A 25,321-nucleotide genomic window follows, 5' to 3' on the forward strand; every position below is an offset into this window, starting at 1 on the left:
AGAACTGAGTGGGTCACATAGGTGGGACCCACACCAGGGCCGGCGTCATAACCCGGCATCCCCGGGCAAGTGCCGGGGCCCAATGCTCCTGGGGGGGCCCACTGAGCTGCTATGAGCACTTCCATCAATACAGATGGGAGCTCTCACTGCTGTCACTTCACTTACACAGTACCCCTCTGGTGGGGCCCTCTGAGCTGCAGAGACTCAGGACACGCCCCCTCTACACAGGACACATGCTGCCTGAGGAGAGAGACCGGAGGGCTGGAGGCTGGAGCTGGAGCTGGAGCAGAGAAGTGTGTAGACAGTCTGTGAGTGAGCCTGCACTGTGACTGTCTCTTGTCTGTGGGACAGAAGGGGGGGGGACTCTTCGATCGGCTGCTTCATTCTATTTAGTTGTATTACTGTTTCATTAAGCAGTTTGTCTCCATGACATCTGCCCCCCCCCCCCCATATCCTGTCCTATCTCATCCTCATGGGGCCCCTGCTGTCTCCTTTCCTCCCTCATGTATCCAGAGCTCCGTTTTCACCCTCCTATCTCCTGTTGCTGCCCTGCTCAGACCTTCTGCCCCTACTTCTTGTATGAATCCCCCTCAGAGCCCCTTCCCCCCTACTTGCTGTGTCCACCCCTCCTGTCCATCCAGGGCTCCTGTTTCACCCTCCTATCTCCTATTGCCTTGGACAGACCTCCTGCCCCTACTTCTTGTATGAATCCCCCTCAGAGCCCCTTCCACCTACTTGCTGTGTCCACCCCTCCTGTCCATCCAGGGCTCCTGTGTCACTCCTCTGCCTCTCATTATGGTGGCATCTGAACCGCATTCACCATAAGGACCTTCTAACGTCACAGGGTCATGTGACTGTGCCCCCCACCCCGTACTGTACCCCCTTTATACCCTGCATTGTGCCCTCTTACCACACCCTGTGCAGTGCCCATAGTCATTCCGTGTACTGTGCACTCTTATACCCTTTTATCCGGTCACTGTATATGGTTTTATCATTGTATGGCGGTGTTATCACTATATGGCGGTGGTATCCAATAACTGCATGGCCATAACTGTATCCCCTTCCATGCCCACACCACTTTTTTTAGACCTGGCATGAGCGGGAAAAGATACAGATTGCGGTGCTTAGGACAATCTGCGTCAGAGATACGCCTAACATAGACTTTTTTCTATATAATAAATGAGCCCCTAATTGTATTATTATTCGGAGGTAGGGCTAATATCTTTATATTATATAGATTCTAGTGTATTATACTGTGCCCTGTATTTCCCAGTAGAAAATGATCCTTGGTAAACACAGTCCTCACCCCTGACCACCAGGACCAGGTAGCGCTCTGTCAGTACATGGCGGCCTCCCCTCTCCGCCACGCTGCTCCGCTGTGTACTGGGGCTTATTCTGACACTAGGGCTGGGTTGACATCCCATTTGTGCCATCCATTTAATGTATACCAAAAATGTATGCGTTACCAGATGCCTCAGACTGATGCCGTACAGGGGGGTCCGGTCACCATACAATCCTCAGACTGATGCCGTACAGTGGCGTCCGTTCACCATACAGTTCCATTGTAAAAAAACATATATGCATTTTTTACTTGACTCTGCAGGATACAAAAACGTGGAATGCTGCACATTTGTATACATCAGGCATGTCCAAACTGCGGCCCTCCAGCTGTTCCAAAACTACAACTCCCAGCATGCCTGGATAGCGTACAGCTATTAGAGCATGCTGGGAGTTGTAGTTTTGCAACAGCTGTAGGGCCGCAGTTTGGATATGCCTGGTATACATTAAACCGATAGGAAAAACGTGATGTGAACACACATTAGGGGGGAGGGGGGCGTACTAAAATTTGCTGTGGGGCTCAGTCAGTTCTAGCTACATCACTGCACATCTTCTCTCCTCCAGGCCTGGCTCACTGCTGCAGTGGGCCGCCGGAGAGAAGGAGCGCAGGGAGCTGCGGTTTGTGAATGACAGGACCGCCAGCTCCCCTGCAATGATAGGTATGTGAGGGGGCCACTGGGGGGTCATTCATCACACGGTGAGGGCCCCTTACACAGTATAATGACTCCCAGTGCCCCCCATTTAGTATAATGATCCCCATTGACCCTCTATTTAGCATAATGACCACCAGAGCCCCCATTAAATATAATAACCCCTCGTGCCCCCTCCATACAGTATAACCCCCAGTGTGGGGGCGACTGGGGGGTCATTCTGAATGGAGGGTCACTGTGGGGTCATTATACTGTGAGGGCCCTTTACATAGTATAATGACCCCCAGTGTCCCCCATTTAGTATAATGACCCCCAGAGCCTCCTCCATACAGTATTCCCCCAGTGTGGGGGCTACTGGGGGTCATTATTCTGAATGGGGGCGACTGGGGGGTATTATTCTGAATGCAGGGCCACAGGTGGTCATTATACAGTGGGGGGGTTGGGGGTTCATTATACTGTGTGAAGGGCCACTAGTAGTCATTATACTGTGTGAAGGGCCAGTAGTAGTCATTATACTGTATAGGGGCCACTGGGGGTCATTATACCGTGTGGGAGCCACAGGGGGACATGTCAATGTAAAAAAATGCCTCATGGGGGCCCACTGGGATTTATCGCCCAAGGGCCCACATGAACCTGGAGCCGGCCCTGACCCACACCTACAGTATCTGACATTTTTGGCTTATCCTAGTGATATGCCACAAATGTTGAGATGGGAAAACCCCTTTAAAGGAGTTGTCCATGATTACTATTGATGGCTAATCCTCAGGTAGACCATCAATATCTGATCATGGGGGCCCAATACCTCAAACCTTCGATAATCAACAGTTTTAGGGTAGCTCCAGTGCCAATTCTATTTCTTGCATAGTGGACGGAGCTGGTTACCTTTCATTTCAATGGGGGCAGCTCAGCAGTAACCAGCTACGTCCACCACACAATGGACGCGGCTGTGTAATTCCACAGCTGGAGCTGATCGGCAGACGTCCAACAACCCGGTCTCCCGCCAACAAGAATGGTTATTGGTTCCACCAACCAACAGCGCCACCTGGTGTAAATGTGTTAGATACAATCGGTATTGTTAAGACTTTTCATTTGTTTAATCAGTTGTATATATTATTATATAGCAGGATGGAGGGATCATTTAGAAGCTAATAGGATTACTGTAGCATATTAAGTTATGGGTAGAGTTGTGTTACTTGGGGTAACAGGGCTGTATACAATAGGTTGCTTAGGGGAAGCAGTTGCATTGTAGAGTATTGTCCATTTGATACCATGCTAATGTTTTCTTGATTGCGTCTGACCCTCTCGATCTCAGGAGTGACAGGTATTGGGGTTCCATGCCCCATGTTCTCTTTGTATAAAACCTACAGGTTATAAACCAGTCAGTTAGCTATTTCGGACCGCAAATATATAGTCACCAAAAAAGTGTTAGACTTGATGAAAAAATTCAGTTCTCTGTTGATCCTCCAAGATGCAATCAGTCTGTGCCCGTATTAAAGGAGTTATCCAAGGTTTTGATATTGATGCCTATCCCCAGGATAGGTCATCAATATCAGATTGGTGGGGGTCTGACTCCCGACACCCCCTCCGATCAGCAGTTTGAAGAGGCTGTGACACTCTGGGGAGCACTGAAGCCTCTTCCTAGCCCAGTGACGTCACGTTCATTGGTCACCTGGCGTAGACACAGCTCAGTCCCATTCAAGTTAAAGGGCCTGGGCTGCAATACCAAACACAGCCACTATCCAATGGACGGCACTGTGCTTGGTAAGCTCCGGTTGGCACCGCTGCCTCCTCAAACTGGAGGATAGGTCATCAACATCACAGTCTTGGAAAACCCCTTTAATACACCTACATGTCAAAACTATGGGGGACATTTACTAATATCAGGCGCCGGCCTCTACATAATTTAGGCACTGGCTGTGTGACTTGCCATGGAGCTGGCGTAGATTTAAATAATTTTCTATGCCAAAAAACAGGTGTAAAAATGATAAATGAGACAGGCCGGTCCGCTCCCTTCCCCGCTCACACCACGCCCCCTTTTTCTGCCACCTCGGAAAAGTGGCGTGAGCGGGGAAAAGTTGCAAATTCGGCCACAAATCCCCTGCGGAATGCTGAGAGTTGTAGTTTTTCCACAGATTGAAGACGAACAATATGTTGAGTTTGCTCGGGAGCATCCTATAAGGAAGACAGTATTGCAATCAATGAATACAATACGAAACTGCTGAGGAGTTTTACAGGAGGAAAGAGGAGGATTATAAACGAGGCAACATAATAAAGTGAAAACTCGAGCCAGGGATCATCAGAGAAAAAGATTAGAAGACATATAATATGTGTGTAAGATGGGGTAGAGAAGGGAAAGAGGTAACTCAAAAAGTAATAGGGAGGTGACTGGGAATTTTACGAAGGAAGATGTGTGATTTTTTATGAAGATTATTGACAAGCATCGTCCATGAGGTTATTACATTTCAGGAATTTTTTAAAATGGTGTTAATGGGTTTATAAATACCGAGCTTATGTTTTCTTGGTTGCGTTTTACTCGCTCCATCTCAGGAGTCACAGGGACTGGGGTTGACATTCCCAGGTTTTCTTTGTACATAACCTGAAGGTACAAGATGGTACCCCAAAATTATTAAAAATCATGAGGCAAAAATTAAAGGAATGTTTTTTTTTCTCTTTGTTAACTTGTCGACAAGTTACAAGGTTGTCAGGGTGGATAATCAGTAATTAATTAGTATGATAATTCCATTCTGGTATAATAAGTTGCATTATTTTAATACTGTATTATTGCTTTCATTTTTAAAAAGTATTAATAAAAATTACTCTATAGTTTGAGTGTAAAAGTTATCAGACACTCGAAAATCAATGTCAGTTTAATCACTCAAAAAAAGTAAATGTCCAGTATTGGTTATAATGTCATTGGTTTAGAAAGTTTTTGTTAGGTGGGGGTTTAAACCAAATCCCATGTAGGATAGTACCATGCTAATGTTTTCCTGGTTGCGTCTGACGCGCTGGATCTCAGGAGTCACAGCAGTGGGGGTTCCTTGCCCCAAGCTTTCCTTGTACATAACCTAGAGACACAACAGAGCAGCCAAGATAGTATCGATAACTAAATCCAATATTTACTAAATGAAGCAAAAATTCTACAAACATGCCGATTTCATAAAAGTTTTTTTTTCAGTTATAATTTACAAAAAAAATTGAATGAAATTTAGAAATTATAATTTTTGGCTTGTATGATAAATATATTGTTTGCATAGTAATCCTGAAGTATTTTTCTCTGTCTCCTTATTTTTTTACAACTTAAAGCGGTATTCCCAGCTTAGTCTTTCATGGCGTGTCCACAGGATGCAGGACCCACACTTATCGTCAGAACAGAAGCCCAGTGGCAGTGGCCACCAGCTTCCGCATCCAGGCAGAGAATGAGTGGAGAGGTGGTTGCACATGTTCCAATCTCTTTCTATTCACTTCTATGGGAATCACGGAAAGGTGGGCAGTATCTAGTTTTTAAACACAATGCCCAAAACTTTTTTGAAAAAAAATAACTGAACGGATTTTAATGCCTGTAATTGTGTAAGCTGTCTGAAATTCATATACCCTGCCACCCACTTCTCTCTGCTTACACCTTGAAGAACTCCCACGTTAAACTGAACCTCCATACCATAATGTCTCCCCAACTGCCGAAAGTACCCAGTCATCATATCTCCAATGATGTCTGCTTGTTTCATCCGATGGAAAACTTTGCCAAAAAAACAACTGTATTAATCTTGGATGAAGTATGAAAATTGGCTTCTTGAAGTCAATATGGCAGCGGTCTTGATGCTCCAAGTCATACTAGGTGCATCCCCGTCCTGCCTCTTTCCCCCGATTGATGGCTCTGCAGGTGCCGACTCCTGAGAGTGAGCCTCTGAAGCCAAGTACACTAAAGATCAACTCACCGCATAGACCCTGAAAATGAAACAGAACCGTACATGTGTGGGATCTCAGGCGCATCACATCTGAAGAAAAAAAGTACTGAGCCGTCCATATGGTTAGAGACAGGACTAGGCGTGGTTAGCCTGTCTTGGAATGTCAAGACCGCTGTCCCCTTTGCCAAAGTTTTCCATCGGATGAAAGAGACAAATACATCATTGCAGACATGATAACTATAGCTGTGAGGTACTGCGGGGGGTTGGGGAGGCATCATGGTGATGTCAGGTTTCCTGTAAATCATCAGTGGTACCTCTGTCTATTCATGGGCTAGCCCTCTTTAGGCAGTTCACAGTGTCCCAGAAGGCCTACCTTAGCCAGTGAGACCACTCCCACAATAAAATATTACTTAAGGTAACTTTTTGAAAATAATTTAAAAAAATGTAATGATTAAAGAATATAAAAAATATACAAATGTATATATTTTTCAAATTTTTAGATTATGTGTCACTTTTATGAATTCGGACCATGACAAATACCTACATAAGCTTATATAACTTGAGAAAATAGGCGTGGAATGTCTGTTTTGTGGGATACATAACATCCTAGTTCCAAAAATTCTTGTCAATTAGAGTGACAACTAATGTAAAACTCAAACGGGTTTAAACCAAGTTAAGAAAAAGTCTTAAAAAATATTAGATTTGAACTGGTACATTTGTAGTTGGTTCAATTTCCCAACCTCAAGAGAGTATTGAATTTGGAAATGTGGAGCTGTTGCACTAATTTGAGCAACTCAGGGGAGTATCCTAATCTGGCCCCACCCCTGAGCTGTCAACATTGCCCACATGACACCAAGCTCTCAGCTGTTGAGCTGCAGAACATAGTAATACTGTATGCTTCAAACACTTTCAACTACAATGTATTGATTACACCATTAAACATTGAAGTGTAACCTGATATTCTGATAAGGTAGATTGATATGACATTATAATATGTAATAGTGAATACTTTAACCAGGCAAATTGCACTGATGATTACCCTGCTCATTTACTCCTTTTACCATTATGATCGATCTATCTATCTGTCTATCATCTATCTATCTTAAATGTATTCTATGTATCTAGCTATCCATCTTCTATCATGTATCTTTATCTATTTCTCTCTCTATTTTTCTTTCTCTCTTTTAACTCTTTCTCTCTCAATCTCTCTATTTCTCTCTCTCAATTCCTCTATCTGTTTCTCTCTATATCTCTCTATTTCCTCTATCTCTTTCTAGTTTTCTATCTCTTTCTCTCTCTGTTTCTCACTTTCTTATCTCTCTTTCTCTTTCGATCTGAATCTCTATATTTCTCTTTTGCTTTCAATCTCTCCATCTCTCTATTTCTCTCTATCCTTCTTTCTCTCTCAATCTCGTAATTTATATATTTCTCAGTCTCTTTCTCTCTGTTTCTGTCTTTCTCTCTCTCTCTTTCTGTTTCTTTCCACATCCGCCCTGTAACTGGTCATTTAAGGCTATAACATCTTACTAAAGACATTTCAAAACAATAGTAAGGTATTAATGTCATCAGTTATATAGTATGGTTAGGCAGCATACCTTATAACATTACAGTAGAAATGAGGAAGAAATGGAGTTAGTTATGGAATTAATATACTGTTAAAATCAGGAAGAAGTAATAATCCGTTTGCTAATTTGCATTCTGAACACACAAGGTCAGATATTTCTATTATGTGGATTAATAATGAGGAATATGAGAGATGCTGACATTAGGAAGGAATAGAAGGGCCATTTAGTAAAGGGAGAAGAGAGACATGGTCAAACACAATGACTGAGGCGGAAAAACATAATATCAGCCACTACCGAGCTGATGTTCTTCTGTGTCTCCTTCACTCGTTTGACTTCTGGCAGATCAGCAACTGCTGTTCCTTTCCCAATAGTTTCCTTGTATTTAATCTATAAGATTACACATAATGGAGAGACAAAAAAAAAAACGATGGACATTTAGCACATTGGACAGTTCCATACATGACGGCATGTATGATTGTACACAGATGTCATACAGATAGACAATGGAAATTAAATATCTTTCTAGAACCATGACATTGCTGTCTACTATGTACTAATATACATAATACTGGTGTCTACCATGTGCTAAGACATGTCAAAGGAGCCATTAAGGTTGAGGTACCTCACTTGGAGTCATGGAAGACTATGAGAGGTTTCTATAAATCAGAATTAGATTTTATTAGGAAAAGTAATCTTTCCATAAAAAACAGCATTGAGATTTTCTGCTCTCATAGAATTCAATTATAGGAAAATCCCTAAAGAGCATTTCCAAAATAATGAATTTATGGATAGGTGCAATCAACTTCTATGTGTAAATATACACACAAAAAACTCAACCCTTATGATAGTAAACCTCTCTTCTGAATCCTTCCAGGCTGTCCACAAACCTTCAATAGCTCGTTCGTCTGACAGATGTTCCTCCTCACCTCCCCATACACAGGTACAATCAATTTGTTTGCGCATGCATGGGTTTTTAATGGGGAGAGAGGAATAAGCTGCTGCCAGACACTTCTGCTGATGGCTTAGTTTTATTCTGAACAAAGGATTGGGCATGTTGAAACTTAACATGCTGATCCTTTTTCTCCTGACATCCACTGAACAACCATCTACTACACTTTACATGGCTGGTCCATCCCAAGATAATTGACGGTTTGTCCGTCCTTAGTTTTAAGTCTATACCCAAGCTTTGTTCCCTTCACTTCAATGTGGGGGAAGGGATGTGACAACCAGTGCGCATATTTATAATACAGAGCTGTGGTTGTCACCATTTCCTGACTAAGGTTGTCCCACAAAAAGCAATATTAACAAATAACGCCAAAATAACTATTAACTGTTATACGGCTTACAGTGCTACTTCTAATATTATAGTTATGGTTATGTTATATATAGTAATAATACAATTATGATCATGTGATATATAGTTATAACATCATTCTGATAATGTTATATAAAGCATTAAGTACAATTATGAACATGCCATATGGAGTTATAGTGATGGTAATGTTATACAGTTGCAAGAAAAAGTATGTGAACCCTTTGAAATGATATGGATTTCTGCACAAATTGGTCATAAAATATGATCTGATCTTCATCTAAGTCACAACAATAGACAATCACAGTCGGCTTAACCTAATAACACACAAAGAATTAAATGTCACAATGTTTTTATTGAACACACCATGTAAACATTCACAGTGCAGGTGGAAAAAGTATGTGAACCCTTGGATTTAATAACTGGTTGAACCTCCTTTGGCAGCAATAACTTCAACCAAACATTTCCTTCAGCAATATTCTTGGGATGTCTGGTGTGAATCGCTTTCTTGAGGTCATGCCACAGCATCTAAATCAGGTTGAGGTCAGGACTCTGACTGGGCCACTCCAGAAGGCGTATTTTCTTCTGTTTAAGCCATTCTGTTGTTGATTTACTTCTATGCTTTGGGTCATTGTCCTGTTGCAACACCCATCCTCTGTTGAGCTTCAGCTGGTGGACAGATGGCCTTAAGTTCTACTGCAAAATGTCTTGATAAACTTGGGAATTAATTTCTTTGATGATAGCAATCCGTCCAGGCCCTGACGCAGCAAAGCAGCCCCAAACCATGATGCCCCCACCACCATATTTCACAGTTGGGATGATGTTTTGATGTTGGTATGATGTGCCTCTTTTTCTCCACACATTGTGTTGTGTGTTTCTTCCAAACAACTCAACTTTGGTTTCATCTGTCCATAGAATATTTTGCCAGTACTGCTGTGGAACATCCAGGTGCTCTTGTGCAAACTGTAAACGTGCAGCAATGTTTTTTTTGGACAGCAGTGGCTTCCTCTGTGGTATCCTCCCATGAAATCCATTCTTGTTTAGTGTGTTTTACGTATCGTAGATTCGCTAACAGGGATGTTAGCATATGCCAGAGACTTTTGTAAGTCTTTATCTGACACTCTAGGATTGTTCTTCACCTCATTGAGCAGTCTGCGCTGTGCTCTTGCAGTCATCTTTACAGGACGGCCACTCCTAGGGAGAGTAGCAGCAGTGCTGAACTTTCTCCATTTATAGACAATTTGTCTTACTGTGGACTGATGAACAGCAAGGCTTTTGGAGATACTTTTATAACCCTTTCCATCTTTATGCAAGTCAACAATTCTTAATCGTAGGTCTTCTGAGAGCTCTTTTGTGCGAGGCATCATTCACATCAGGCAATGCTTCTTGTGAAAAGCAAACCCAGAACTGGGTTTGCTACAACAGGACACTCCGCTACAACAGGACACTCTCCAGCATCAATTACCAGCGCTGACTAGTATTCCTTCTGAAAGGGACCCTCCAGGAGAGTGTACCAGCGGGCTCACGGTGCCGAGGATACAGACTTGATAAAGGGGTCCTGAGTACCCCGAAACGCGTTGTCTTTTCAAAATAAAAAAATTTCGTATCCAAGCCCGGGTTGTGATTTGCGCCTTAAGTCCATCGGCTCGCCGCACGAATCCAGTGCAGACGAGACCTTTTTTATATATCCACATATCCAGCCAAGTGGCGGTTTGGCCCCCGCCCAGGGTCGTCTCGGACACCAACCGGCAGCACCAACCCAGACAACCTCCACCATTTGAACCTCCCTCCACTAAGGTTGCACCACAATCAGTGCAAACCAAACCAGGTGAGTAACTTCACCCATCCTGGGTAGGGGGAAGAGACATCAATTTGTTTACCCTCACCTATGAGCGCCTTCTCTCCTCTCTTGGCCATTTGATTACTGGTTTTTTTATAGGGCAGGGCAGCTGTAACCAACACCTCCAATCTCATCTAATTGATTGGACTCCAGTTGGCTGACACCTCACTCCAATTGTCTCTTGGAGATGTCATTAGTCTAGAGGTTCACATACCTTTTCCACCTGCACTGTGAATGTTTACATGGTGTGTTCGATAAAAACATGGTGACATTTAATTATTTAATTATTTGTGTGCTATTAGTTTAAGCAGACTGTGATTGTCTATTGTTGTGACTTAGATGAAGATCAGATTACATTTTATGACCAATTTGTGCAGAAATCCATATCATTCCAAAGGGTTCACATACATTTTCTTGCAACTGTATATAGTTACAGTACAATTATGACCCTGCTATATGAAGTATAGTGATAGAACCGTTATGTATTTACCGGTGTGTGTATATATATATATATATATATATATATAGTACAATTATGATAATTTATGGTAATGTTATATATATTACAATTATTTTCTTGTTATATATAGATATAATATAGTTATAGCACATTGATGATCATGTTATATATAGTTAGAATATGGTTATAGTAATGTTATATATATAGAATTAATATAGTTATGGTAATGATATATATATATATATATATATATATTACAATTATGATCACGTTAGGCTAGTTTCAAACTAGCGTTAAAATCTTCCAGCAGGCTGTGCCAGAGTTTATTGTATCCGGCATAGCTCAAAAAAGGTGGAGCACTGCCGGGACCCATTGACTATAATAGGACCCGGCAGAGAAATGGCCTAATTAGTTCCAGGCATTAGCAGGACAAAAAAAGTGCTTACAGCGGTTTTTGTCCGAGCAAATGCCGACAATAGGCCGGATCCCCACTGGGTCCCATTATAGCCAATGGGCTCCGGCATTAAAGGAGGTATTCGGATTTGCTGGAACAGGCTACTGGAAGATTTTAATGCTAATGTGAAACTATCCTTACATTTATAGTTATAATATAGGTATGGTAATGTTATATATAGTCATAGTACAATCATGATCATGTTACATACAGTTAATGTGATGGTAATGTTATATGTAGTTTTAGTTTTGTGGAAAACACATTTTATCACATATTATTATTATTATTAGCAAGATTTTTTATGTTTCATTTACAACTAATGAGATGCTTAGAAAAAGTTAAAATGACCAAGTGACAACTCTTGCAGCAAGCTGTTATCACGTCATATGAAGGATGCAGAATTTTTATGTTATCATGGCAAGTCAGCTATGAGGCTTTCATGATTTATTTGTGAATTTAATAATTTTGTACCGTGCTAATGGCATCCTGTGTTCTCTTAATTCTGTCCATCTCTGGGGTGTGCCCAACAGATGTTCCCGTTCCAATTTCTTCTTTATACAGAATCTTAATAGTCAGAATCGAGATGACAGGTTAACAAACACTACAAAACCTTTTCTTTTTTTTGCCCTTCTGCCTTGTACAGGTCGTTGGTAGCAATCTTCAGAATTTGGAAATTGTAAATTTAGAAATTTCAGTAAATTGGTCAGCTAATCAGTTAATCAGGAAATCCATCTAGAAGATCTGAAATCTGGAAGTCTTTGTAATTTTTTTCCTTTTTTTTTACATGAAATTACACATCACATGACAGTATATCTACTTAAAACAGATGAATTACGAAGACAAAACAATAGACAAAAAAACATAAAAGTGGGACAAGGACAATTTTGATCAGACCCCACAAATATAATAAACTGTATCTATCTAATTCATTGGCAGGAGCCGATGAGATCAGTGGCCGTTATCTTGTTAGCTTCCTCTGTGTAGGACTAGGTTAGACTATTTGTCTCGTACAATATTCTGAGATTATTTGTGTTAGAATTTTTTGGAAAAGGAATTGTAAAATAATATACCGAGCTGAAATTCTTTTGGTTTTCTTTAACACGCAGAATTTCTGGCGTGTCTTTAACCACTGTGACTTTTCCTTTACTTTGTTTAAGGTCATCTTGATATTGTAGCTATAAGAAAAGAGTAGACATCATATTAAAGATTCTAGGAAAAGAATAAGAAATCCTATTAGGGAAATCAGTCAACTGGCTAATTAATGATGATCAAGATCAAAATCAGGACGTAGATACAGACTTTACAGATAATTCAACGAAATATCGACATTGCATTATGCATTGTAATGCAATATATGACACCAATATGATAAGCCTGAACAATAATAAAATGAACATAAATGTGTCACATTTACCACATTTTGAGAAGATAGAGGGGAGACTTTTTGGAAAAATTTAGAATTTTGTATTACAGTATATGCAACCGTTGGAGATATATGTAAAACCAGTGATAATGAGATCGATGGTGGTGATTAATTCACGAACGTCATTTTCATAGTATAGACTATACAATGAAATGAATGTACTAATTATTAGCTATAGGTAACATATATATTTATTTAAATGGGTTGTCCACTTTGGGCAATCCTTTTTTGTTAGAAGGTTTCCCAATGGCAAAGGTGTCCAGCAACTGGGAACCCCAGTGATCAGCTGTGATCTGTAGAGTAAACTGACAGCAGGTGTTAATTTCCTCTACAGCGCCACCACAGGGGAAAGGAAGAGTTACATGGTGTCTATTAAAATCAATGGTCTGCCCATGTAAAGCACGGATAGTTTGGATTTTCCAGAGACATTGTCTGTGTTGTCCAGATAGTTGATGGAGGCCATAAAGGAGAGACCCTCTGCTCTTCTCAATAGGGTATTTGACAATGGGCAGATGTGTACATAGAGTTGGGACCTCAGAGCAGAATTCAAACTAGGGCCCTAGCTCTAGTACAGATTCACACCATTGCATACCTAGATCAAGGGTATAAAGAGCCCAACGCTTATTTCCTACTCGGCTCACATTCCTTATAGCACAGCAGGGTAGCACTCTTGTGGAGGAGTGCAATTCCTAGTTTCCTACCACAAAATACTTATCCAGCAAACCTAAGGTGGGAGTTCCCTGTTCTCAATAAGCCCCATGTCGGCTGCACGTTCCACCTCTATAGTATGTACATGCTTGACAATGGATTCTCTAAATTACACAACTTTATCTTATCCACCTTCTGGTCTCTTCCCATACTTGAAGGGCTCCAGGGATTGTCTTATTGTGAGTTCTGTCCTGTGAAATGCTGAGTTGCCTTTTCTATAGTTTTTGTTTTTTGGTAACTACAGTAGATATAATTGAAAGAAACAGACTATCATTAGTAGACTTACAATACTGAAGTTCTTCTGGTTTTCACGGACTCTCTGCATTTCTGGGGTGTCAAATACAGATACATAATAAGACATATTTCTTTCTGCTTCCTCTTTGTATTTTTTCTGTTGGATGTGAAGAATAAGCAATTAAGTAAAAAAAAATAAAAAAACATTTACATTTCATAACACATTCCAGTATACAGAAATCTGTATTAGTCTAAGATAAAAAAAATAAAGAGAAAGTGTAATGTAATGTCGTAAAAAGAACATTTTCATACATGACTGTCATTCTGCTTATGTTAGTATTGTATTTTGTAAGGCTTCATACACTCTGCAAAATTTGTGACAAACAAAGTTGTTAGGGGTCAATATTAAAGACTTTTGTGTGTCTTCATATGACCCTGAATTCTCCCCTAGATTCAATGTTTTTAGAGAAGAATATGGCATGTAATGGAACTTTTGAAATTTTCTGATATCTTGGATTCCATATAAGAAAATACTCTGTACTCTTCTGTATGAAATAGAGGCTTACAAAGGTACATTACTGGCCTATACTGGCCTGCGTACCATATGAAGGATTTCCCTTCATTGACAAATGTTTGTAGCCCATCGTCAAAACAGGTCACTTCTCCAACAACCTCAACCTTAGCCAAACCACTTGACTCTGCACAGCAGCAAAGTTTTACTTTCTCTAAAACATCCGAAAGAAGCCTTTTAATGAAGAATGAAGCATGTGATCACCTGGCTAGAAAGGTTCTTGACTTGTTGAGCATGGATAATTTCTGGTGTGTCCACCACAGATGTGTAATTGGCCTTATCCATTTCAGCAGAATGCTTGTATTTCACCTACAAAAGGATAGAAACAATTAAAATTGTTATTGTTTCACTGCATTCAGACAAGGCTTGTTCTTACTAGTCTTATACATTATATGAAATGTGGTTTGACCAAACAATCAAGTACCTGGCTTGTGATATCAGTTGCATTCTTTGCCCTCATAAAGTCTGGAGTTTCCATGGACAAGGACGATATACCCCTTCCTTTGATCTCCAATTCCAACGTCTTTCTATATTCTTTCTGTTAGGTAAAAGTTAAAATAAAAATGGTATGAGTTTTTCAGGTTAGCAGAGTAGTGGTATAAATAAGTCCTGGTGCCAAAAATTGGTATACAGACAGACGATGGTGTAAAATAGCAAAATAAGCACTGTGTTGAATTGCTTGCCGTTCCAGCACTGCCATTCCGGTCTTGTTGATATGACTTCAGCATTGCAGCCATATAAACAAAACCAGTGGGGAGGACCAGAATGTCGGCACTGGATTGGTGGGCAATTCAACAAGTAATGCTTATTTTACACTGTCCCCTGCCTGTGCCCCAATTTTTGTCTCCGACAAGAGAGAATCGATTCTAAATGGAATTTTGTGTGACTTGGGAGAAAGTGAGACAAGAAAGTGAGGGAGAAGGTCATGTAGAGGGCGAGAGAGCTTTTCAGGCAATTGGACCCCAATTCAAGTTTAAGAAATTTACCTATCTCTAATTATATTCATAAAATATATCCAATGTCTTTCCCACCTTGAAAGGAGCAATGCAATCAAATATGGTCTTCTAGCAATACATAGATATATGCGAGAAGTTCCCACTGGTGGAGTGTTATAAGCTCAGACCACCACTGATTTCCACATTGATCGGCCTTGTGAAACTATACAGAGCTACTGTACATTTTTGCCACTGATCAAAGGTAATGTAAGAAAATCATCGTAGATTTCAATGGCCCTTCATTTTGAACAGTTATCGCAGTCTCAAAAAGGTGCCAAAGGGGTTTGGTTCCTGTATAGTTTAGAAAAAATGCAGTAGTTTCAGCTTACTGATCAATATGGTCATCACACATGAAATCTCTATGAGATCAGTGTTCAGGTCCAAAAAGTTTTTGTTGTTTCTCTCTAAATCCATATAAACTAACCTAAATGAAGAAAATTACCAAACCAAGTAAATACCTCATTTAATATTTGAGTTGCGTTCTTGGCTCTTAATAGCTCAGGGGTCTCTTCCAACTCAGTGAGGCCCCGTCCTTTGATAGTATCATCCAGGTCTTTCCTGTACTCTTTCTAAAGGATCATTAAATAAAAATAAAAATATGAATTATTCATTTACATCGAAAATTTCCGAAAAAAGTCCCAATAATACAAACAAACACAACAACAACACTCAACAGTTCTACACATAACGGCATACAAAATACACGTTCACTATTTGGTTAGTCTGAATGGCCAGTGCAGTATAAGACATTATTTGTTTCATTGAAATACGCAAGTTATTTAATAAATGCCAAGATTTAGTGGGAACAGAAGCAATGTTTAGAGTGAAATTGTTATATAAATGATAGCACAAATACAGTGATTAGATAAAACAGACATACAACACACGGTAATACTGTACAGAAGACGAGAACACAAAGAAATGGGATGTAGCGGTGATTAGTGGAATTATTCTGATTGGTTGTAGAGGGGAGAGATGGAGCAGATGCTACCTCGCTCCCTATTTTTGTGGCATGTCTGACGTGTAACAATGACAGCGTAACCTCCAAACCAGTAAGGTTTTTGCCCTTAATATAGTCTTCCACGTCTTTCTTATATTCTTTCTGATGAAGGCAGGAAGAGAAAAATGATACAGAGTAGAATACTAATTACTTTCATTTCTATACTTCTAACCATAGCCTTCGCTTTGTTAAATGGAAAAGTTTAAAGTTTTTTTTTCCCGGCACTTAGACATTGATGAGCTCTTCTCCAGATAAGTCATCAATATCAGATCGGTAGGGGTCCGCCACTCGGTACCACCACCGATCAACTGTTCGAGGCAGCTGCTTGTGCTGGAAACTCTACATTGGACATAGCTAGAAGCAGAAGGCTTTGTTCCTGCACCGTGGCTTTCTTGAACAACTGATCAGTGATGATGCTTGGTATCAGATCTGATATTGACGACCTAGGTCATCAGTATCGAAGTACTAGAAAACCCCTTTAACCTTTTATGAAAATCAGTTATGTTGTATAATGTATTGATAAAAATGATTAGCCTATAGAAAACAAGGGGGGAAATGCTCCTTAATTTTATTGCAACTTAGCAGATTTGTACCTATGACACTGGCTGACCTGTTACATGTGCACTTGGCAGCTGAAGGCATCTGTGTTGGTCCCATGTTCATATGCGCCCGCATTGCTGAGGAGCAACGGGGGCATTGCCGTTACACCTAGAGTATCTACTGGATCTGCAACTGTCCAGCCCTCTGCACTTTGATTGACAGGGCCAGGTATGATCACTTTTACACTGCCTGGTCCTGTCAATCAAAGTGAAGAGGATGTGGCAGTTGCAGAGAGAGCAGAGCCTCTCGGTGTAATGGCAACGCCCCCATTGCTCCTGAAGGCTCATTTGCATATATTAAAACAATTGTTCTTAGCAATGCGGGCACATATGAACATGGGACCAACACAGATGCCAGTGTCAGGTACAGATCTGCTGACAGATGCCCTTTAAAATTTGCCTATTAACTTGCAGTACCATTTTTTAACAGTGGGGGAGTCAGTCTGCGGTAGAACTCTCTGTGCCACCAGCTTTACAGATAAGACATTGATGAGTTCATCTTAAATTAAACACTCACTGAAAAAAGCAGGTACATTGTAGAGAGACATTTACAGTATTATTTATTAAGAAAAAAAGGGGCTACTATCCCTATAAAGAGTTTTTGCTTTTGAACACTTTTACAATGCTCATAAAACGTTGAGTGACTTTAAAAGTTCATTGTTCTACTTATCATGTACTGACTCTATGTTATGGTCATGTATTATAATCCAGAGTTGCATTCACAAATCTGTAGGCTTTTCAGCTGAAATCTCCAGTACTTAGTGGCTCAAGTTTGCACAGAGCTTGCGCTGATGATTTCTATTTAGACAGGTGTCATTTTCACCACCGGACATTGTACAGGAATCTCATATATGAAAAGCTAACAGGAACTTATGTAGGTGGTTAGGGGATTGTCTGTCGACAAGCATGTTGACAGAGAGCAATAACAATAAAAACAGAATTGTGAGCACAGCTCTGGAGTAAGATACAAAGTACAATATAACTCAGCATTGGTATAAGATATGTAAATAAGTAAAGTTACTCAACTTATTATGTAGATTGTGTTTCTATATATTCTCTTTATAATGTTCAGATGTGAACATAAAAATCAAATACTAATAAAGTGGCTATTTTTGTCAGAGTATGAGGAACTACATAGACTACACTGAATAATATCCGATGGACCAGTGAGGTTATATTTCTTATACATGTATATTTCAGCATGTATAAGTTTTCCATTTAACAAAAACATTAACAACTTTAAGTTTCTAGGCTTAAAGGACTAACATATCAGTTGATGTACAGCGACAGCATAAATGAACATGGATCCAACTGTGCTTTTAACGTGTTCCAAATATATAGGTATTAGGTATATATTTGAGAGAAGTCGAATGCAATAGTAAACAAAAGACATCTTAAACTAAAAACCAAAAGGACGCCTGCATAAAAAAACTGACAAAAATATTTGGAAATAAAATCAGATTTGTGTTACCCAAAAGTTTATTGGAGTAACATCTACAATTGTAAGATAATAAAATATTAAAACATTTAAAACCGAAAATAAAAAAGTAGAAAAAGTGATTTCTGTTTAACATATTTAAATTTTAAAATGATTAATTTTACAAAATTTAATTTGCTAACAAAAATGAAAGGATGCACCTAGCTTTGGTTTATGACCATTTAAAACTAACAGTGGATAGATGTACCTTGTAAATGTGATAAATACAAAAAGTCTGTACTATAACTTATAACACTTACATCGCTTTGCATGTGCTGTGACTCTTTAGCGGTGACATAAGTTGGGGTCTCAAAGTCCAGCATAGCTTTACCTCTTTCTTTTTCATACTGCTCTTTATATTTGACCTAATTTTAGGAAAAATGTCAAAAAGATGATAAGCTCAATTGACCGATTGTCGCAAAGCAGTGATATTTTATACATAGTAAGGGGAAAAAAATGAAAAATTATGAAAATAATCCATAGATTGCTTTTCATGACCCTAACATGTACCCAGTTTTCTTCACTAGTCAGTTTTAATTATTTCATGATGATTTTTAGTGTGTTTGTGCCCAGTTTTTTATGCATTAAACATTGATAATCAGTACTGTTTACCAGTCTATTTACTGAAAATTACCTATTGTTTTAATCACGTTTTTATGTTAACCCTTTAAGGACCCTAAGATTTTACCCTTCTAATAGTCCTAACTTTTTTATTTTTCCATTCACATAGCCTTATCAGGGCTTATTTTTTGCGGGACAAGTTGTACTTTCTAATGGCACCATTTACGGTTGCATACCATGTTGTAGGAAGTGGAAAGAAAAATTCCAAATGGGGTAGAATTGGGAAAAAACGCAATTCTGATAAAGGTTTTCATTTTAATTTTTTTTACACTGTACGCTATACAGTTTAATTGACCTGTTATCTTCATTCATACTGAAAAAAAATAATTAAAACCTTTGAGGAAAAATAAAAAATGTATAACCATATTCTGACCCCTATAAATTTTTTGTAGTTATGTTTACGGGGCTGTGTGAGGGCTAATTTTTTGCGGGACTATCTGTTCTTTTCAGTGATACCAATTTGAAGTGTGTGCGACTTTTTGATCACTTTTTATAAAAAAAAATTATTGGGAAGTTGAAGTGACAACTACCAAATAATTATTTCAGCCATGTAACAGGTTCCCCGATCTCAGCCGGGGAACGCTTCCGGATTGATCAGATGCCGTGGTCACCACATCCTCAGGATAGATCATCAATATCAGATCAGCTAGGGTCCGCCATCCGGCACCCCCGCTGATCAGCTGTTTGAAGAGAAGGCGCGCGCCATGCCAGCGCCGCCTCCTTTTCACTGTTTACCTTCCCGCCGTTACATCTGCAGCAGTGAGCAGGTGTAATTACACCTAACCGTCCCATTCATTTCAATGGGACAGATCGTTCCCATATACTTGTATAGGAGCGATCCGTCCCATTGAAATGAATGGGACGGTTAGGTGTAATTACACCTGCTCACCGCTGCAGAGGCGACAGCGAGAACGTAAACAGTGAAGAGGGGGCGCCTTCTCTTCAAACAGCTGATCAACGGGGGTGCCGGGTGTGACCTGAGGATAGGTCATCAATAAATATACCTTGGACAACCCCTTTAAGGGGTTAAACTTTTTTTTTTTTTGGGTTGGTGTTGTTTAATTTTTTTGTCTCTCTATATTATAAAATCTATATAATCCTGCAATTTTTGCACTGACCATTAGGCCTAATAATAGGTCATGGCTTTCTGTGCTGTAGAGGTAACTTTTCAGTAGTCATCTCATTATCATTACAGGCAGAACACCCTTTGTATAGATCAAACAGGATCCACCATTCACAATAGGTGATATAACAGCTTTTCGGCTTCCTCCTCATCTCTGCACAGGTCACAGAGCATGCCCAGAAAACTTTTCCATAGAAGTCAATGAGCCCAGCTACAGTCTATGATGTCTTATGGTCCACGTGGCTGCTCTCAAAGAACGGGAGGTCTTGACTATAGTTGAGCGAAGTTCGTACCGAAATTTGCGAGTTCGGGTACCTAGACCTGAAGCCGGACTTTTTCACTGAACTTCGGGTTCGGTGTTCAGGTGATTTTATTATTTTCTGTTATAAAATGATTATAACGGAAAATAATAGCATTCTTAAAACAGAATGCTAAATAAAATGTCTACTGAGGGGTTAAAAATAAAAACTCACCTCATCCACTTCTATTCATCCACTCCTTCTATCTTTATTCAGCAGGACCTGCGCTCATCATTATGTTTTAAGAATGCTAATATTTTCCGTTATAACCATGTTATAACAGAAAATAAAGTGAAGTTCGGGTCCCCATTGACTTAAAAAGGGTCCAAGTTCGGAGTCAAGTTCGGGTCCCAAACTTTGACCTGATGTTCGGCTGAACCCGGCGAACCCGAACTTCCACGAGTTTGCTCAACCCTAGTCTTGACATATTTTAGGCCTATTGGCCAGTGAAAACTGCATGATTTTAGAATTTGAATTTAAATATAGATAATGGTATGGAAAAATAAAAGAAACCCAGCAATTCTAAAAACTTGATTTGAACAGCAAGTCATTTTTGAAGTAAGTAATTTACAATCTCACTGTTTTCAATTATCAAAAAAAAAGTACTAATTTTCAAGACTGGAGCAAAATCTGTCAGAGATTTTTCATTCTGGAACATGCTGGGCAGCAGATAAGCTGATAATAGTTATTTCACAGGAGCTTAATGTATGAAATAAAAATATATTTTACATTCTACTTTTCTACTCAACTGACAAAAATTGTAAAAGGAAGGATATTAGTATTTATATCTAGAAATACATTTTAAATGTTATAGACGAGCGGCTCCTGTTGGTGAAAATGGTGTTTACAAATTTCATAAAAAGACCTTTGCATACCAAAAATTTGCTAATTAGTTGTTTTCTGTTTGAAAAGGTATAATTTTCTATTAGGAATGTCATTTTAGAAATTAAAATAAAGGATGGAATACCAAATTTTAATTTTTTTACTTTACAGCTAAATTACTTTTTAGCTGTAAAAAAAAATACTAAAATAAAAAAGTTATTTTTTTAAAATTGTGCCCCATTTGCGTTACAGTCAGTTTTATATAGGGGATATATACTTTATGGTTACTGTAGGGCTAGAGCTGCAGTCTCTTCCCTCTCTGTGGGAAGTCCGGCTGCATTGATATCCACAGCTTCCTTCTTTTGCGGGTACATGTTCTCGACTCTCCATTAAACTGCAGACTCAGCAAAGATGTCCAGAGTCATGAAGAGGCCACGAGTCATCTACATGGCAATCTCTTTCTATCGAAGCTTGCCCCTTGCTCTGTAATTGTCACATTTTCTAACAGTAGATATGACTGATGGCAGGTGAGGGATGGAACTGAGCATGTGCGACCACTTCAGTGAGGTGGACAGAGAAGTAAGGAAAGAAACAAACAGCAGGTGGTGCTATACAGATACGGTTTCTTACATAACTCCATGGCCACACTAAATTTTTAATTACAATTCACATCTACTGTAGGTGCTGGTTTGAAAAATTTTGAATATTTTTTGTGAGATAACCCCTTTAAATTCACACAGTACATCATAGAATTTACACACAGCATTAGGCAGTCGAATGTAAAACTTACTATGCTCTGCAGATCTGTTGCTTCCTTTACATGAACTTGTTCAAGTGTATCAGGCACCATTTGGTAGTGACCCTTACTCTTCTGATATTCCTTCTTGTACCGGTACTGAAGGGAAGTGTCAAAGACTGCCTTAATCATAGCCTAACACATTATCTGGCTGCTACTGGATCCAATACTTATTTTACAGAATGTGAAGTTCCAGATTAAATTAATTAAAAAATCTGACTTAATAATTTTGTGAAATAATCTAAGTAATATCAATTATCTGTATTTACACAACTCCAATTTATTCGAAAGTGCTTAATATTATTATAGTAATATATATAAAAATCCATATTCTAGGATTCATTGAAATAATATTAATAGAAATAAAGGGACTCTAGTGCTTTAGTTATTCTTAAATTGTATATATATATATATATATCGGTTGAATCCTGCTAAAATCAGATATAAGATAAAATATTAATATATTTTATACTTTATATATCAATTATGTTATTTTTTAAATGTTATATTTTTTTTACCAAGAAAACAAATTAAGCTTTATTAAAACAGCCAAACTGCTGCTAAACTACAGAATTATTAGAAAAGTAAGCGGTTACAGTTTTTTTAAATTGATGACAAATAATAATTACTATATTATTGTGTATAATTGTTGTTACATTAAAATATTATTCAGCATAGTTAATATGGACAAATAAAAGAATGAAAAGACTATATGAATTAGCTATTAGTTATGCTCCTTATTTTGTCACTTTATAAATATCCACCCTTAAAAGGCATCTGTCAGCAGTTTTGTACCTATGACACTGGCTGACCTGTTACATGTGCTCTTGGCAGCTGAAGGCATCTGTGTTGGTCCCATGTTCATATGTGTCCGCATTGCTGAGAAAAATAATGTTTTAATATATGCAAATGGCCTCTAGGAGCAATGGGGTCTTGCTGTTACACCTAGAGCCTCTGCTCTCTCTGTAACTGCCGCACCCTCTGCACTTTGACAGGGCCAAGCAGTGAAAACGTCATCACACGGGGCCCTGTCAATCAAAATGCAGAGGGCGTGGCAGTTGCAGAGAGAGCTGAGTCTCTAAGAGTAAGGCCAACGCCCCTGTTGCTCCTAGAGGCTCATTTGCATATATTAAAAGATCATTTTTCTCAGCAATGTGGGCACATATGAACATGGGACTAATGCAGATGTCTTGAGCTGCCAAGTGCACATGTAACAGGTCAGCCAGTTTCATAGGTACCAATCTGCTAACAGCTGCCCTTGAAGGTTTTTTTTTAACCTAGATAGGTTCAAGACTCTGTGGCAATTAATTTCCTGCAGTAGAACCTTTTTTTCTAATGTAAAGCTACAAACCCCTGCATAGACATAGTAATACATACTAAAACTGAGGCTGCCTTCCACACCACTAGAGGGCGCTTATGAGCTTTCTGCATACTGTTGATACATTGAATTCAATAATAAAACTATATGCAGTAAGCTCCTAAGCTCCCCCTAGTGAAGACTGCAGGAAGTCAGAGTGCTATGTTTTAAATACTTGCCCATGTAGGAGATTTAGAGCTCTGTATCAGAATAATAGAGAACTGGCTACTATCAAGAAATATTAGGAAATAAATAAAAGTTTTGAACCTAAAATCTGCATGGTGTTAAAAGGTGAAGATTCATGTTAAGTTTAATAAGCTTAGCTATATTAATATCTAGTAATGAGCCGGATAGAATTTAAGTCATTCAATAAGGAAAGTATAGCTACCAACTGATGCCCAAGATGAAAAGCAGAATGATTAGCTTTATCAGTTATAGCAGGAAGAAAAATAAGTAAGAATTACTCAGGTTGATTATTTTTTGGTGTAGGACTTACATCACTTGATAGTTTGCTTGTACTAGTGATATGTTGCATGTTCAAGGACTCCGCCATATCGGTCACTGGTTTGTGGAGCTTCTTAAGATCGGCCTTATATATAACCTGCAATGAAAAGATGAAAGACATTTTCAAATTAAAACAAATAGAAATAAAATATAAAAAATATTTAAAAACTAATTGAGTGAACTCATTTTCCTAAAGCAACAAGAGGGCTGCTTAAAGGCTATGTGCACCTTTTGGAGGCACATTTTTGTTTATAAATGCATTTCACTCATTTTTGGCTAAAAATCATATTTTCAATTGACCTTTATTAAAAATATTGAGCCATTATGTCACAAAGGGTTAACTGTTTTTCTAGCTGTGTGACTGAAACTTTCACTTTGTGCCAGTCATCTAATAAACCTTATCTCTAAACTACTAAGAAGTCATAAACACTTATTTAAGCCACATTATCTTATCAGTAATATAAGGATTGAGCTTTAATGAGTGTTTTTAATGTCAGAGAGCAGAGATAAGGAGCCTGTCTGCTCCTCACATGACGGAAAAGACAGAAAATCAACAGGCAGCTAGTAGAGTATCTCAACTATGTACACAAAAAAGGATTCCATATTTTTAATAAAGACCAATTGAAAAAAAATAATTTTAGCTCAAAATAAGTAAAACGCAATAATAATAATAATAATAATAATAAAAAATAATAATAATAATCCCCCCCCCCCTCAAAGGTGTACATATCCTCTCTTAGGTGTACATACAGTTCAGCATTTTTTTTTTAAACTGCTTGGGAGAACAAAAGTACCAATTGTTTCCTTAGACTATTTGGTAAATTAGCCCCAATGTTTCTAAAGACAAATCACATTCCTTATTTGATTATATTATCATTTTAATAGTAATTCACCTCACTAGCTAGTGTATTTGCATCCTTCAAAGTCTGGTAAATTTTGGCCTCTTTCAGATCGTAATGAGGTTTCTTGCCCTTATCTTTTGAAAAGTTTTCCTTGTACTTCACCTGTTGAAAAATATAATGAATATCAAATTACTAAAGATCGTGCAATTAAATCCTACATGATCGGGAGGCAGAAACACCTAAAATAAAGACAGCCATAATAATACCTAAACAAGAAAACAAATAAATTGTCAAGACTATCGCAGAAACATGCTCCAAATCATAAACCTTCCAATGTGTGAAAAAAGAGTGCAAGATATCACAGAAAAGGGACAAAAATGATGTGCATTCTTTGTCCTCATTTTAACAGTAAATCAACTGGTAAGCTAA

The 25,321-nt window shown here is 38.8% G+C and overlaps 1 protein-coding gene across 8 annotated transcripts in view; it reads right to left on the reverse strand.

Moving 5' to 3' along the window:
- Positions 1-25,321, reverse strand: part of NEB (nebulin) — a 173,556-nt gene that overhangs the window by 12,608 nt on the left and 135,627 nt on the right. For 4 of the 8 annotated variants that reach the window (XM_044303563.1, XM_044303562.1, XM_044303561.1 and 1 more), the window contains 15 exons: positions 24,944-25,054; positions 24,043-24,147; positions 22,184-22,288; positions 18,789-18,893; positions 16,444-16,554; positions 15,911-16,021; positions 14,882-14,995; positions 14,662-14,766; positions 13,939-14,043; positions 12,592-12,696; positions 11,993-12,085; positions 7,750-7,842; positions 4,961-5,053; positions 4,492-4,584; positions 3,257-3,349 (listed from right to left, as the gene is read on the reverse strand). In XM_044303563.1, coding sequence (XP_044159498.1) covers positions 3,257-3,349; positions 4,492-4,584; positions 4,961-5,053; positions 7,750-7,842; positions 11,993-12,085; positions 12,592-12,696; positions 13,939-14,043; positions 14,662-14,766; positions 14,882-14,995; positions 15,911-16,021; positions 16,444-16,554; positions 18,789-18,893; positions 22,184-22,288; positions 24,043-24,147; positions 24,944-25,054 — 1,542 coding nt within the window. The remainder of the gene's footprint in view (positions 1-3,256; positions 3,350-4,491; positions 4,585-4,960; positions 5,054-7,749; positions 7,843-11,992; positions 12,086-12,591; positions 12,697-13,938; positions 14,044-14,661; positions 14,767-14,881; positions 14,996-15,910; positions 16,022-16,443; positions 16,555-18,788; positions 18,894-22,183; positions 22,289-24,042; positions 24,148-24,943; positions 25,055-25,321) is intronic. The other 4 variants (XM_044303566.1, XM_044303567.1, XM_044303564.1 and 1 more) reach the window with 3 other exon arrangements.

This window comes from Bufo gargarizans, chromosome 8 (assembly GCF_014858855.1).
Source record: "Bufo gargarizans isolate SCDJY-AF-19 chromosome 8, ASM1485885v1, whole genome shotgun sequence".
Lineage (NCBI taxonomy): Eukaryota > Metazoa > Chordata > Amphibia > Anura > Bufonidae > Bufo > Bufo gargarizans.